Here is a 15,199-nt window from a genome sequence, read left to right as displayed (position 1 = left end):
CTTCATATGATTTTGTCAATCATCTTTCTTTCCCAAGCTTTACTTTGATCTCTATGATGTCAAAACTCATAGCCTTGTAACTTTATTTTCAGCTTTGCAATTTAAATGTGAAAGCCTTTTTTTTCAAAAAAAAAGAATAAGAATAAGTTATTTTTGGATAATCTGAATTGGATGCTACTATGGATTTGATGAAGGGGGAGACTTTTATCAAATGCAGGAGCAGGAATGAGACGCTAAAAATGAGACAAATGGTAACTACGGTAGAGGTAGAATAACGATTATTGGAATCAACTTTCTTTGCTGTCGGAATCAACCCTTCGCTTTTGTGAAATAGTCGACCACGAAGATTAGTTATGATTTTTGATAAACAAAAACAAAAACTGCTCTAACATAAAATCCTCTATATCAATAAATAGGGTATCCTATTAAAACCCCATTAAACTCAAATCTGATAAACGAGTTCAATCATAAAAATCTTTGAAAACTTTACAAATTTAGGATCCATTTTAACATTCATGTTTGAGAATCTGAAATGGAAGATGTGTATATCTGACTGAAGGCTACAAATTGGTTCATGTCAAACTATAGTGTTTCTTAGTTGATAATACTATAAGTCTAGCCATGTATAAATTTTCCGATATAATTGCTTCCATATGTTGTGGAAGTAGGCACATGACTAAACTTCCTCAACTTGTGTGGGTGTAATATGATATTTTACAAGTACTTGCCCATCCATATGATGGGTTATAGTATTGATATTAGTCCCGAGGAACGGTCTAATAATGAACTCAAATGTTGATTTTTTTTTTGTCAGCTCAAATATTGATATGAAATTAATCATATACAAGTAGCGAAAATGTTGGCACTGATCGTAAGGACAGAAAAAGGAAAGGTTTGGTATCCAAAGTTAGAATGTCTAGGGTAAATGAAGTACAGTATGGAGGGTAAATTTTTAAAAACATGAACATATTTATTTTTACGTGGAGTGGTTGGAATGGGAGTAGAAGAAATAGGCACGCGTTGTCCCTAATCTCTCTCAACTAATCTAAAGACATTTTATGTTTTGTCTCATCCGATCCCACTTAATTATAATTACGTTACAACCATCTATCTAATTGGGTTTATCATCAAATCAGATCATTATCGATAAGTTCGCAGATACCGAAGCAGAAACACTAAAGAGTGAAACAATGTAAATCCAAATCCTAACGTCGTAGCATCTTCAGCTTTGGTGTATGCATGCCATTACGTTCCAATTACTTCCCGACAAAGATTTGCTCCCACCACTTTTGATGTGCCTTTCAGACTTTATATCCCCATGTCCACTTCTTTCTCTTCAACCCCCGCTCCATTTTCTAGCTATACTGTCTCGCCTATTTTTTGTTAGAAACTGTTGCAATCAAGTTTACCAAATGAACCTAAGTTACCTAACTAATCAAAATCAAGAGACATACATAATAAGGAGAACGATAAATATATAAGTTTGTGTCACGGCTCTATACATTTGCGCTTTATGAGTATGTACATGCATGGACCTTAGATTATCATTTCGATCGAGAGAAAACGAGGAGATCGAGAGAGAATGTCTTCGAGTAAAATCGAGTGGTCTTTTTCACAATTATTTATCTATCAAAACACATTCTATTATATCCTGATATCATTATTCCCTCTCTTGAACTCCTTTTGTCTTTTTTTCAATGTATATGACCAGTTCTATATACTTTTTCCTCCTTGCCAAATCATAAGAAGTTAAAACATAAAAGTGGATCAACTAATTTATAGAAAACATTAACAACTTTTGACACTCTTCTTTAAAATGTGTTTCATTTTAAATTCTATGCCAATAATATAACTTTAAATTAAATTCCACCGAGAAGATTTGATGTAGAGACAAAGAAGTGGCTCCATTTCACCATCTCCCAAGCCACCAAAATCTCTCCTAAACCCTTTTGTCACTTCTTTTTTCTATTCACTTTTCGTTCCAATGAATAGTAAAATATCATTTGAGTTTCTTGAGTATAGAAGATATAAATACGAGGTATCAACGGTTATGCATCTCCTTACATTACATTCGCGAGATTTATTTATGTATTTTAGCTTGACTATCCGCCATTAAAAAAATTATTATGTATACGATTTAAGTTTAAGCATTAACAATAAATATATATTCAAGATTCATTTCAAGCATTGACAATAATATATAAACAATCTAGATCCGTGGGAAATAATAAAGTTTTCATTACAAAAAGAGCCCTTAGGAGGAGGTAAGTGGGAAGCATGAAAAAAGGGGGGTTTATACAACTCAATAATCATCCAAACAAACCAATCCATGTGCTTCCCTTCAAACATTATTCTTGTCATTTTCCTCCCAACCATCTTCTACTTTGGCCAACTTTTTTGTTGCTTTAAAAAAAGAAATTCAAATATGCAAATATCCACTCACACATAATACATTCTCTTTTTACAATCCTTAGAGCATGTGCATCAGTGAACCCCATGAAAGGGGTTCACAAAGTATTTTTTTATTATTTTTCTTTACTGTTTGATTTTTGTTTTTTTAAAAAAAAAAAAAATTAATTAATCGGACCAATCGTGGGCCGCCACGTGTCGTGGGGCCCGCGCTACAGTGATGAACCAGGTTCACTGGGAAGAGCTTGGGAGAGACAGGTTCATTACTATTCATTATTATAATATTTTTTTTTTTTTGGGAATCTGTGTGAACCCCCCCATAAGTTCACTAATGGGGGTGCTCTTAGATTGTCCCTTTTGCCTTCTTCCTCTTGTTCTCTTCCCACTTTACTCCTGATTCTCTTCCTTTTGGAATTTCATCGAACTACTCAACAACCCTATATACATTTTATTTATTTTGTAATATTCTCATGCAGATTAAATAATAAGAAATGTCGACCACTTTCATCCATATATAAATAGGCATGATGCACGTAACATGGCCCCAAACCCTATAGCAACACACCCTTCACGACTCATATCATTTTCCATTATTACTATTATTATACTTTGCACGTCATGAATTCAATGGTAAGAGACCGCAAAGAACAAATGGTAATCCAGTCTTCAATCGTCTTGCTTCAAGAAAGATTCAGACAACTTCAGAAAGCGCGAGAGTTAAGAGCTGAACGAGAGCTCCTTAACCCTAAACCTAACCACCAAGACAAAAATATCTCACAATATTACAGGGAACCCGTGAGTTTTGGTTTCTTCCAGTTTCTACCTCTAAACTCTCAAACAAGCTCGTCACAGCAGCTCCTCTCCCTCTCCTTGTGCCCTCACTCCACCTCTGATTTCATTGAAAAGCCTAGCTTTTATCATCACTGGCCAAAAAAGGACGAGAATAAGGTGGTTGGGATTGATAGATACGATGACGTTGACACGTCTCTGCGTCTCTAAACTCATAAAAATTGCTCCTCTCCATCTTTTGTTGTTTTTGTTTTGTTTCTAATTTAGAAATATGTATGTATAACCTTTTTGGTCGGTATTCTCCTTTACGGAGTCTTGTAGGTGGTGATGATATGTAATATGGAAGGTTCAAATGCGATCAAATATATTATTAACTATTTCGGAGCTACTGCTTATAATCTATTTTATATTACGTTGGATACGTTGACAATGATCTACGTACTCATTGAGTTATTTGTTCTTGCTTTTGAATGGTTGCCAACTTAATTACCATCTTCCCTGAACTTTATCGACTTATACGCATTTTTGATGATGTTCTCTGTCTTTCTACTTTGTAAGGTACATGTACTTGAAATTAGATTCTTGTTGGCCTGCGCTTGCGCATGTTCAAACCCTGCTTGCTTCTCAAGAAAATTCAATGTTATATTTTTTGTAGAAATAGTGAAAATCTCATACGGGTCATGATAAAAAAAATGTCAATCGCAATCAAAACTTATTTGCATGTATTTGAGACAATACTCTTTAACTCTTTCATATGTCAGTAATAACGAGAGAGAGAGAGAGAAATATATCAAAGTTAAAGTGCCATTCAATTATAGCTAGATTTTAAAAGAATATATTCAATCCAGTATTATATTTTTAGTAGCTGACCACCCGCAACTAAACTTGGTGTTATATATTGGGTCTTATATGTGGAAATCAAGTTTCACAAATTTTGAAGTTAGGTGCTATTATTGGTTCTAAGTGAACAGATGCGAAAACTGGTTTGCTTTGGTTCAGGCAATAAATCAAAGGCTTAACTGAGACTCGCTTGATGATCTCTAGTTTAGATATTGATTACAGTAGAAGAGAATCAAGTATTTGAGATTTGTTTAACGTTAGACATAGACTTGCAACAAAGTAGCTGATTGGTTATATATTATTGGCTCTTGAGCTAAACACTGCCATCCAATCTATAAGTAGGGCTTTTAGTTGGAATGCCTGGGGGTTTAAATGATGTCAAATTGGACATTTTTTGTCGACTACCAGATAGTTAAAAATTGTTTAATTTATGTTTAAGTTTAGAAAAAACACCACGAAAAATGAACATAGATAACATAGATACAAATCATTTCATAACGATCGATCGCTAGTCGTTTATCCAGACGAGTAGCATAAGGTGAAATGAATTAATTTCTAAACGTTATACACTAGTGATAGTTTTTTGACTGAAGAGCAGTGGCTTCCTTTAATGGGCCCATCCGGCCCAACAAGGAAATTTCTGGGTCCGAGAGAGCCTCTAGACAAAACAGAGTCTCCGCCCTGCTTTTGTTGCGGATTGAGAGAGAGAGATCCGAATCTGATCAGAGAATTGTAGATTGATCGAAGAAGATGAACACTGACATCACTGCCTTGGAGAAGCCCCAGTACCCCGTCGTTGATCGGAATCCTCCATTCACAAAAGTCGTCGGAAACTTCAGCGTCCTCGATTACCTCCGTTTCTCCACCATCACCGGCGTTTCCGTCACCGTCGGCTATCTATCAGGTCCCTTTCTCTCTCTATCTGTTGGAATGCGTGTGAATATACTCATCGATTTGGCGATGTGTAGGGATTAAGCCTGGGATCAAGGGACCGTCAATGGTGACTGGAGGGCTGATCGGACTCATGGGTGGGTTCATGTATGCGTATCAGAACTCGGCGGGGAGGCTCATGGGTTTCTTCCCCAACGAAGGCGAGGTCGCTAGCTACCAGAAGCGTGGTGGGTTCTCCAAATGAGTCTAGGGTTTTTGCTGGATCTGGGTTCGATTTCGAAAAGAAGTCTCTTTTTTTTTTTTAATTTGCTACTCCTTTTGTTTGAGGATAATGTTTGCCTCTGTTTGTTACAACTTATGATGATGCTGACCAATAAAGATTCGAGCTTGCTAAACGGTTTGAGAAAGTGAATTTCTGTTGAGAAAATATTCATGTGGTTATGATGTTTTGGAACATCTTTATTCAGAGGAGTATCCTTTTGGTATCTTCTTTGTAGTGTAGTTTGTGTGCAAATATTGGTTTCAAGAGATATGTGTATCAGTGTCAACGTTCCAGATGAACTTGGAGCAGCTGCTTTTTTGAGTCTTTTGATAGACGCTGCCTCATGTTCCTATCCTGGTAAAAGGGAGTTTTTTTTTCTGTATTGAGGATGAAAGAAGCCTATGAAGTATTTTGTAGCTGCAACTTCTAGCAGTTCACGTTCCCAGTCCTGCATGGAGGAGCGTGCTTCATTCGAAAATGGAGGGGGCATGATTCGTAAAAGTACAAGTGATCCCAAACGATGTCACAATATATCACTGGAACAGTGATACCAAATATGTACCTCTAATTTTTAAATATTTTTGTTCAGCTCTCTTTTGTTTTCTCATATCATTTTCTCTCTATATTACTCGTTTTCTTTACTGAATATTTACATCAAAAACGTGACTATGATTATTTAGTTTTTCTATTTGATGTTTCAACCAACAGGTCCAAAAATTATGAGTGAGGTATAAACTGATTTGATCCTTAACCAAAATTTTTATTTAGCAACTTATTTAAGAGTAACATATTATCAATAAATAACTTACAGCTGAAGCAAAAAGCCAAAAGAAAAATACAGCTGAAGCACTAGCATATTAGTGACGAGAAAGCAGAACAACTACAACAAGAGCGACAATATCAACAAGAGAAAATTAAAACTGTTTGTCTAAAGAAAAAGCGTGAAAGACTGGTTCATAATTAATTGATGAACTATCCTCTGCATCAAATACGTTTTCAATCAAATTACAAATCACGCACATGACACATGTCTACATATCTCATATTTTATACATACCAATTCGATGATGCATGCATTAACAAAATCATATTCTCGGACCAAATTCTTATCAGTATGCAGCAAGCTTAGTCCAGTCAGCGATATATTTAAGTAACTCCCTAAAGTTAGCTCAGTATATTATCTTCTTTAACCTAAAGATCCCTAATCGGATATATTGTTATTACTCCTTAGACGATATACCGAATACTCTTTTGGAGATACGTACGGTTTCTTACACTATGTGATTAAGGAAAACCACAACCATTAAACATTCCCCTTTTCTTGTGAATCGTTTATGTACCTAAAGTTAGTCCTTACTTATTGGATATTAGACCACTTGTTTAACCATCAAGTTGTCACTATTATTTTTGATTTTTATTACTAAATTTAGTACTTAAATCTGATTATATTCTTTGTAAATACAATTTTGCGCATCCACCACATTTCACTTTTTGTTCAAAGTGTTAACTGAAACACTAGACATCTTTCTGAGTTTCTGGAGATTTTCTGTCTTTTGTTTTTGAATCAATATATACTTGGAAAATCATCAAGAGTGTTTTATCCCCGGGTAAATATCTTCCCTGCTTTGTGAGTCTGCCTGCTGTAATTTGGAAGCACTATCTTCTTGCATATAATATATTTGACAAAATTAGTTTTGTTTGTTCTAACTCACTTTCATTATATATCTTCTCAGTATGCGAGTCCGAAATTAATTGTACTGGAAACCATTTCATTAACAAAAATAATATTACTCTATATAGTCTTGTCTTATTTTAGTTCAGAGAAATTCTCTAAGAGGCTAAGATAGATTTTTTAAGTTTTTGTCACAAAAATAGTCTTTAATAAAGAAAATGACCAAACTGACACTAGAATGCATTTTTATCCTAGTATTAACTAATCAAATCTTAGGGTTTAGAGTTAAGGGGTGGGGTTTTGGGAATGAGGTTTCAAATTAAAAAAATAAAATTAAAAATTAAAAATTTCAAAATAAAAAGAGTTATTATGGTTATTTTCTTTCTTAAATGCTATTTTCCGACAAAAACTTATAAAAAGTTCATGTTCTGGTTATTTTGTATTTAATCTATAATTAACAATAAAATCAAATATCTCTTAGACCAATGGCAAGTGAGGCCCTTCCGAAGAGTGAGCAGTCTGCTCCAGAGAGTTTGGAAATAATCTAATCCCAACATAGAGTTATATCATAAACCTGATATTTTTGGATCCATTTTAACCGTATTAAAACAATAAATATGAATGTATAAATTCGATAAATATTTTAATTTTTTTATAAAATTTGTTTTCCTCTCATTTGTAGATTGCAAAAACTCGGCTGGCCAAATGTTTCTCCTCAGCCATCTTATTGTTATAAATATATTTTGAAGTCTGAATAGATAATGGAAGTAGAGGGAGCAGAATCGATGAAGAGTAGGAAGGAACAAGAAAGGGAAAGGAGGCGTCTCAAAGACAGAGAAAGAAGACGGTATCTGAGCGAAGATGAAAGGGAAAGGCATTTAGCACGGTGCCTGAAAAACTACCAACTCCGTAAGGCAGAGAGCAGAGATAAATCGCATCGACTGTCAGGTCCAAGCAATCACCGGAGGTAGCCAAGCAACACTAACCTCACCTCCTGATTCCGGAACCAGTAATACTGTCCCGTTGGCAGAGTCTGATCAAAGTAAGGATGCTCTCACAATCATCATCTAGTTAATTATGAGAATATATACAACCTATAGTAACTAAAATGTTTATCATTTATTTGTGTTTCAGGTGTGGAGATACCAATGGAGAAATTAGGTCAACTGATTGGGACAATACGGCTGAGCCGTGTGAAACATCTGGCGAGGACACTAAACAAGTCCACTACTATGAGTGTAGAGGCAAGTAACAATGAAACAACAGAAGAAAAAAGCATACGTGATTAAGCTAACTAGCTCATATTGTATATTGATATAAATGGAAGAGATCTATTATAATCCCTGTTCGAAAACGCGGCCGGCCGCAGCTCGGCGTCGAAGGCACGCTTCGATTTTAGCCAAATCGTTGTAACTAATCGGAAACACAATTAACCGATTTATTCAACTAAATTTTGGACTTTGGTGACAAATTATTGGGCCATGGAAGAGGCCCAGTTGTCTGGAAATATTGGAGACTTTCTCCTTGTATTTATAGAAGACTCAAGACTCCTCTTAGAGTAAAATTAGTCGATGTGGGACAAGTGTAGTTGGTTTCTAAATTCTTTTTTCTTGTCTCGCGCAATTAAAACATCAGAAAAGTTGAAACTCAGAAGAATCGAACCCTAGACCTCTTACCGCAAGACATGACTCCCGTACCACTGGCCTACGTTGTTCCTTTGTCTAATATTTACATGTACTAATATATATATACATATATTTATAATAAAAAAATAATAAAAACTAATCCCCGCGTATATCCCGATTAATCTCCGATTTTTCGGTAACTCGCTAGGTCCGGAGTCACCGCTTGACTAGCGCCTAGCGTAGTTTTGAACAGGGATTATAATTAGTTAAAGCTAAGATGTGGTAAGTGTGAAAATTGACAGGTACTGCAATGTCAAGTGGGTTACGTTTGAGTCAGGTGAAACAACTAGTGAGGTCAAAAGGGCAACTGAAAATGCAGCCTGCTGAGATGATTTGTATCAGTTCGCAAAGTACTACAGGAGCTACTACAGATGTGTGTCATGAAGATGAAGCAAAATGTGAGTTTGGGTTTTGTGATGTGCGTGGGCTTGCTGAGCTTGGAAAAGAAAAGATGATATGTGCTTGAAGACATATGGACGTTTTCCATAAAGGAAAAGGGAGTTTGCTTGAAGATGAAGTTTTCCATTAATGAAAATGAAAAGTTACCTTAAGTGTATTTGGAAGACTTGAAGAGCAAGTTGAAGACGTGGAGAGCAAGTTCTGATCTGCTATATAAGGAGGGACGTGCCTTCTGAGAAAGCCAGACCTCAGAGAATAGAGAGAGAGAGAGATGTTTCCTTGGTGTGTTACTGGTTGGTGTCGAAGGACATTCTGAAGCATTGTCTGATGGAGTCCGATGTGGACTTATCTTGGTGGCGTTGGAGTTGGCACTTTGTGTGGTGGAGTTAGCCATTGTGTATAGCTTGTGTGGGTTTTGTGTGTGTTTCAGTGATCAAGCGTTTTGGTGTCACTGGTGTGTGTTGGGTGCTGACGTACTTGGTGAAGTACTTCCGTGGAGGTGGAAGATTGAAGCCTAGACTCAGGGGGAGTTGAGCAAAGGTGGTTTCATTGAAGAGATCTGTGAAGATTGCAGTTGTAGAAGACAGTGTGCTCCGGTGAGCCGGATGGGATCTATGCATGCGTGCTTTATTCCTAATCTTTGTAGATTGCTACTTAGAAAAGAGTGGTAAACACTAGTGTGTGTGTTGTATCATATAGCAATTGTAGGTTGCTCCTTGTTCTAAGTCAATGAAATCTGGACGAGGTCCCGGGGATGTAGGAAGTTAACAAATTTTGTGTGTTTTACTTTCTGCACTTGTTTTTCGTCGCCTCATCTGCACTAACAATTGGTATCAGAGCGGGTCACCTAAGGTACTGGTGAGATCATGGATGATGAGGACGAAACTTGTTCAGAAAGTAGGACAAAATTTGATTGAAGATCGTTGAAGATGGCGTGATGGGATTTCTTCCTAGGTTTGGAAGGTGATGATCTTCGAGTTGGTTTTTGACCATGATATGACTCATAAGGAGAGATTAAAGACGTGGTTTTCAAGTCGGTTATGATGAGTGCACATGCATAGTCAAAAAGGGGAGATTGAAGATGCAGCCTGCTGAGATGATCTGTATCAGTTCGCGAAGTACTACAGGAGGTACTACAAGCGTGTGTCATGAAGATGAAGCTAAATGTGAGTTTGGGTTTCGTGATGTGTGTGGGCTTGCTGAGCTTGAAAAGGAAAGATCATATGTGCTTGAAGACATATGGACGTTTTCCATAAAGCAAAAGGGAGTTTGCTTGAAGATAAAGTTTTCCATTAATGAAAATGGAAAGTTACCTTAAGTGTATTTGGAATACTTGAAGAGCAAGTTGAAGACGTGGAGAGCAAGTTCTGATCTGCTATATAAGGAGAGACGTGCCTTCTGAGAAAGCCATGCCTCAGAGAATAGAGAGAGAGATGTTTTCTTGGTGTGTTACTGCTTGGTGTCGAAGAACATTCTGAAGCATTGTCTGATGGAGTCCGATGTGGACTTAGTTTGGTGGCGTTGGATTTGGCGCTTTGTGTGGTGGAGTTAGCCATTGTGTATAGCCCGTGTGAGCTTTGTGTGTGCTTGAGTGATCAAGCGTTTTGGTGTCACTGGTGTGCATTGGGTGCTGACGTACTTGGTGAAGTACTTCCGTGGAAGTGGAAGTTTGAAGCCTAGACTCAGGGGGAGTTTAGCAAAGGTGGTTTCATTGAAGAGATCTGTGAAGATTGCAGCTGTAGAAGACAGTATGCTCCGGTGAGCCGGATGGGATCTATGCATGCGTGCTTTATTCCTAATATTTGTAGATTGCTACTTAAAAAGAGTGGTAAACACTAGTATGTGTGTTGTATCATATAGCAATTGTAGATTGCTCATTGTTCTAAGTCGATGAAATCTGGACGAGATCCCTGGGATGTAGGAAACAAACTCCGTTAATAAATTGTGTGTGTTTTACTTTCTGCACTTGTTTTTCGTCGCCTCATCTGCACTAACAGCAACAAGAGGGATTGTTGTCACAACATTATCAACACACAAGGTTAGTTAAAATCTTGCAAAGTGTTTATAAAGGTCGATAATTGGATATATTACAGATTATCTCATGTACTCCCTCTTTTTCATAATAGATGGTGTTTTAGAAGATTTTTGTTGTTTCAAAATAGATGATGTTTTGATACTTTTATGTTATTTTTAATTTTATTGAAAACTGTGTAACCAATTAGATGTTGTAGTCATTTTTGTAATTAGTTGAACTATTTTTAAATTATATTTTAAAAACTACTTTTTAGAAAAATAAAGTAAACTTTTTAATCTTTGTGCACTAAAGAATAACATCAAGTATTGTGAAACAAAGAGAGTATCATTTAGCTGTCTCCACAAACTTTACTCAATAATTTATACTAACTGCTTTTCTTCATGAAGTCCCAACAGAATTTCATCTTTACCAGAGTTCAGAGCTTGAATGGAAGTCTTAGTAAATTAATATTTGTAAAAGCGAATCCATTATTTTGTGAGAATTAGAAATTTAATATTTTTGCTTGTTCCCATACACAAGTGAAAGTACTTTTTAGCTTAGATCAAAACTGAGTTTTGCAATCAATTACTGAAAATGTAGAAGGAACTAACAAAGACATTGGTAGTACAAATGTTTTTTTATGGGTAGAGATTGAAAACCATCTTGATTTTTTAAACGTGTTTGCTTGTGAATTAATGTGATGAAATTTTAATTTTGAGATACACCTTCAAATACATTTGTTAAGTTAACATACATTTTCCATGACAATAACTCGTCGTCTTCAAATTCTATGTATCATCAAAGTTTCTTTTTCTGGATAGAGATGGATAAAATTTAAGACATAAAGTTTTATTGTATGTTCAGTTTGTAAATATATTTGCTTGGTATGAAAACTAGGTTGTATTGTATGCATAAATTCATAATATTTTTTATCCTTTAGTTTTGGTGATGTATATAAGAACACCTCCAGTGGACGTATCTCATTGAGTATCTAAACATTTTTAAAAAAGAGAAAAAGAAGAGAAATTGGAGAAAGAACACCATAAGTTCTCATAGAAAAACTTTTGAGAATCTCAGTAAAATCCCCTTTCCACTTCTCATTATCTTACTAGCTTATGTATTTAGTTAAGATTAAAATTTAATTATTTAAACAAAACTAATTAAAATATGAGAGAAGAGAGAGAAAACACACAGAGAGAGAAAGTAGATCTAATGGACGGGTCCGGCGTACGGCCGGCGCGTGAGCATCCGTGCCGTCGCCGGAGCCCTTCGCGCTCCCGCTGAAAGAGTTCCCCTGCCTTTCCAACGCGGTCTCCCTCTTTCGCTTGGTTGGAGCTCTGGTCCGGACCTTGTCCGTCGTCGACACCTCGAAGAGTGTTACGACATCATCGGTGGTGCTGCGGGTGGAGTAACGACGTGATTGGGTGGGGTTCGGTGTGAGGAAATAGGCTGTTTAGATTAGGGTTTGTTTCCGGGAGGTGGAGGCTTCTAGAGCTCCATTGCCGCCGGCCTTGTTTCCGGGAGGCGGAGGCTTCCTCAGCTCCGCTTTCGCCGGCTTTAGCTTCCGGGGGGTGAAGGTGTTCTTTGCCTTGCGTCGCCGGCTCTCGGGTTTACCTAGTTCCGTTTTAGGTTTTTTTTGGTTTGTGATGTCGGTGTTGTTCTGATGGAGGAGCTCTCGTCTGAAGACGATCGAGGCTCTCCGGTGGTATTTGGAGATGTTTGTGTGTAGCCTTCTTCTTGGTGGTGGTGATCAATGGTAGCGGAGGTGATCTCGCATGTGCGATCGATCTCTCCGATGATAGAATCTCTGGGTTGAAGGCGGTTGCAGTGACGATGATATGGAGCTGTCGAGCTCGGGTGTGTACCGGTGGATCGATCGATGGATGTTTCACCGGGGTTTTAGCGCGTTGCGGGGGTCTCGTTGTGGTTCGAGACGGTGGCTCACGGGAGCGGCGGTGACCCTGTCGTTAGTAGATTCTAGGGTTTCCGATGTGGGCTTGAGGCCTTGTTTTATGTTTCATGTTTGCCTTTTGGCTGGGCTTTGTAATTTTGGGCTTGGCCCTTCAATTTATAATATAACTCTTGATGGAAAAAAAAAAAACTAATTAAAATATAATATTATATTTTCAAGAACTCCTTTTTGAGAATTTTAACATTGGTGTTGCTCTTAGTGTTACTTCTGAATTTCTGTTCGACCATTTAAAAGTATATAGACGTTATTATGATATCTTAGTTGTTAATGAAAAAAATTAAAAACTTTGGAACCCATGTAATATAATGCTCGTTTGCTATCAGTAACAACAAGCTTTCATAGCTCAGTTGGTTAGAGCACCCGTTTAGTAAGCGGGAGGTCTTGAGTTCAACTCTCAATGAAAGCACACTACTTATTGTGTGATTCTCCTCTTTTGTGTGGGCCAATTTAAAATGGTCCCAATCTTTATTTAGGTTGGATAAAGTATTGACTAAATTATGGGCTTAAAATTTTCTAATCACGGGATTAGGGTTTTGCTCCGTATGTCATATAAATAGTGCTACGCATATAATCAGTTTTTCATACATTTTCCTCCCCTGTCTCCAATTCGTTTTTGTCTCTCGTTAATGTTTCCCTCATGTTTTGTCTCTTGTTATGAGACCTGACGGGTTACTTGATAAAGGGGCAATTTGAAAGCTTTGTTGTTGCAAAACCCTAAAGTAAACGTCAAAAAGAAAATAAAAACAGCAGTGGAAAAAAAAAAAAAAGGCAGTGGAAGACGTAGAAGGAGCCTTTAAAGAGGCTTCTCCGTCTGAAGCAATCGCCGTTAAGGTCTCATATTCCATTGCCTTGTGGAGCGGCGTTGCTGCCTTTACCTTTTGGGACCGGCCATGACACCTACATTTCTTTCTCTGTTATTTAATTATGATAAACAACTATGTGGCAGTGATGAGCAATTTGAGATAGTCATGCACCACTCTGATTTAGATCTGTAAAAGGATCTTTGTCCTGAGAATTTCCCTACCATATTTTATACTGAGCCATCTATTATTGATGTTACATTAATATTGAACTTTGCCTAGTTTGCCATCTAAATAGCCGTTATAGGGTTCGTGAAATGACGACTCGGAAATATTGTATTGTACATGTGGATTTTCTAAAACTATTAAACCAAATTAACTGAGAAGGCAGTGACGACTCAGAAATATTCAAGCTCAACAGACCGGTGAAGATGCAAGTGGAGCTTGTAGATGTCAATGGTCTTCCGTGACTAACTAGGCGACGAAGTCACTGATGCTGGAGGCATTAGTCATTACTACATAAGGCATGCGGAGTGGTGGGTTACCATGTGGATGCAAGAGATGGTGAGATGGAGAAGGATAAATTGGAGGTTTATGTCTTGACGTAGTCGTTGAAGTAGTTGCTGAGGCAGTGTGTGTCAGAGAGTGAACCAGGAGGCATGCGGAGTGGTAGAGACCATGTGGACGCAAGAGGCTGAGCTGGCGTGAAATAAACTTGAGGAGCAAATTTATACCGTGGAGAAAAAGGCAAGAGATAAACTTGGGGAGCAAGTTTATGCCTTGAGGAATAAGTACAATTCAAGAAAAGGAAAGTGTACTTATTGATATGGAAGTTGTCCATATTCATGTTGTCTTGGAAACTAGGGTTTCAGGAACGTGGAGATCACTATAAAAGAGCTATGGAGTCGTCTGTATTCCATAAGACACTGGCTATTATTATAGAGGAAGGGTGAAAATCCCTTAGTGGTGTTCTTGGGTCGTGCTGAATCAGATGCTGAAGTACTGACGGGAAAGAGACATGTTTGGGTAGATTAGGAATATGTCAGTAACGTGTGTCAGGGTGTTAACACTGACGTGTAAAAGCTGATAAGCAAGTCTTGTAATAGATTGTTTAGGTGATTTCTAATAAAGCATAGTTGGTTGCTTGTATCTATTTTGTCTCTTGATTTATCTTCTGCATTACTTAATTGTGGTGTCATCTTTGCACTTACAACCGGAACTAGGCGTTTCTTCATTTAACTTGGAGATTCGTTTATGTGTCGATAATCCCGCTGAACTGAGCCTTTCCTTTCACCTTTTATAAAGTTACTTTTGACATTGGTATACGAACATGTTTTAGCATTATGTCTTATCGGGTTACAATTCTACATGTGTTTTTTTTAACACCAATTTTACATGTGTTCTTTGTTTGTTTGAACTTTTTATAGCAATTTTCTTCAAAATAGATTTATGTTTTGATTTCTTTT

At 37.1% G+C, this 15,199-nt stretch overlaps 2 protein-coding genes, 1 non-coding gene and 1 pseudogene across 3 annotated transcripts; all 4 read left to right on the top strand.

The window, feature by feature from the left end:
• Positions 1-2,873: 2,873 nt before the first annotated feature.
• LOC125593202 lies at positions 2,874-3,586 on the top strand. The gene has a single exon (XM_048769482.1). The coding sequence runs from the start codon at positions 3,028-3,030 to the stop codon at positions 3,406-3,408; it is 381 nt and encodes a 126-aa protein (XP_048625439.1). The 5' UTR covers positions 2,874-3,027; the 3' UTR covers positions 3,409-3,586.
• Positions 3,587-4,680: 1,094 nt separating this feature from the next.
• Positions 4,681-5,416, top strand: LOC125593221 (NADH-ubiquinone oxidoreductase 20.9 kDa subunit-like). The gene is made up of 2 exons (XM_048769533.1): positions 4,681-4,942; positions 5,007-5,416. The coding sequence occupies exons 1-2, from the start codon at positions 4,789-4,791 to the stop codon at positions 5,171-5,173; spliced, it is 321 nt and encodes a 106-aa protein (XP_048625490.1). The 5' UTR covers positions 4,681-4,788; the 3' UTR covers positions 5,174-5,416.
• Positions 5,417-13,265: 7,849 nt separating this feature from the next.
• TRNAT-AGU lies at positions 13,266-13,339 on the top strand. The gene has a single exon. It is a non-coding gene; the product is annotated as a tRNA-Thr (tRNA).
• Positions 13,340-13,873: 534 nt separating this feature from the next.
• Positions 13,874-13,976, top strand: LOC125579351 (annotated as a pseudogene).
• Positions 13,977-15,199: the final 1,223 nt, after the last annotated feature.

Source organism: Brassica napus, chromosome A1, assembly GCF_020379485.1.
Source record: "Brassica napus cultivar Da-Ae chromosome A1, Da-Ae, whole genome shotgun sequence".
Classification (NCBI taxonomy): Eukaryota; Viridiplantae; Streptophyta; class Magnoliopsida; order Brassicales; family Brassicaceae; genus Brassica; species Brassica napus.
Note: the sequence above shows the minus strand (reverse complement) of the source record. Positions and strands in the feature narration are given on the sequence as shown.

What these genes read in the sequence shown, in the direction of transcription:
- LOC125593202 (XM_048769482.1), top strand. Translation starts at nt 3,028, where the DNA reads ATGAATTCAATGGTAAGAGACCGCAAAGAACAAATGGTAATCCAGTCT.
- LOC125593221 (XM_048769533.1), top strand. Translation starts at nt 4,789, where the DNA reads ATGAACACTGACATCACTGCCTTGGAGAAGCCCCAGTACCCCGTCGTT. An exon ending in CACCGTCGGCTATCTATCAG is followed by an intron (nt 4,943 to 5,006) that starts GTCCCTTTCTCT and finishes GGCGATGTGTAG; the next exon opens with GGATTAAGCCTGGGATCAAG.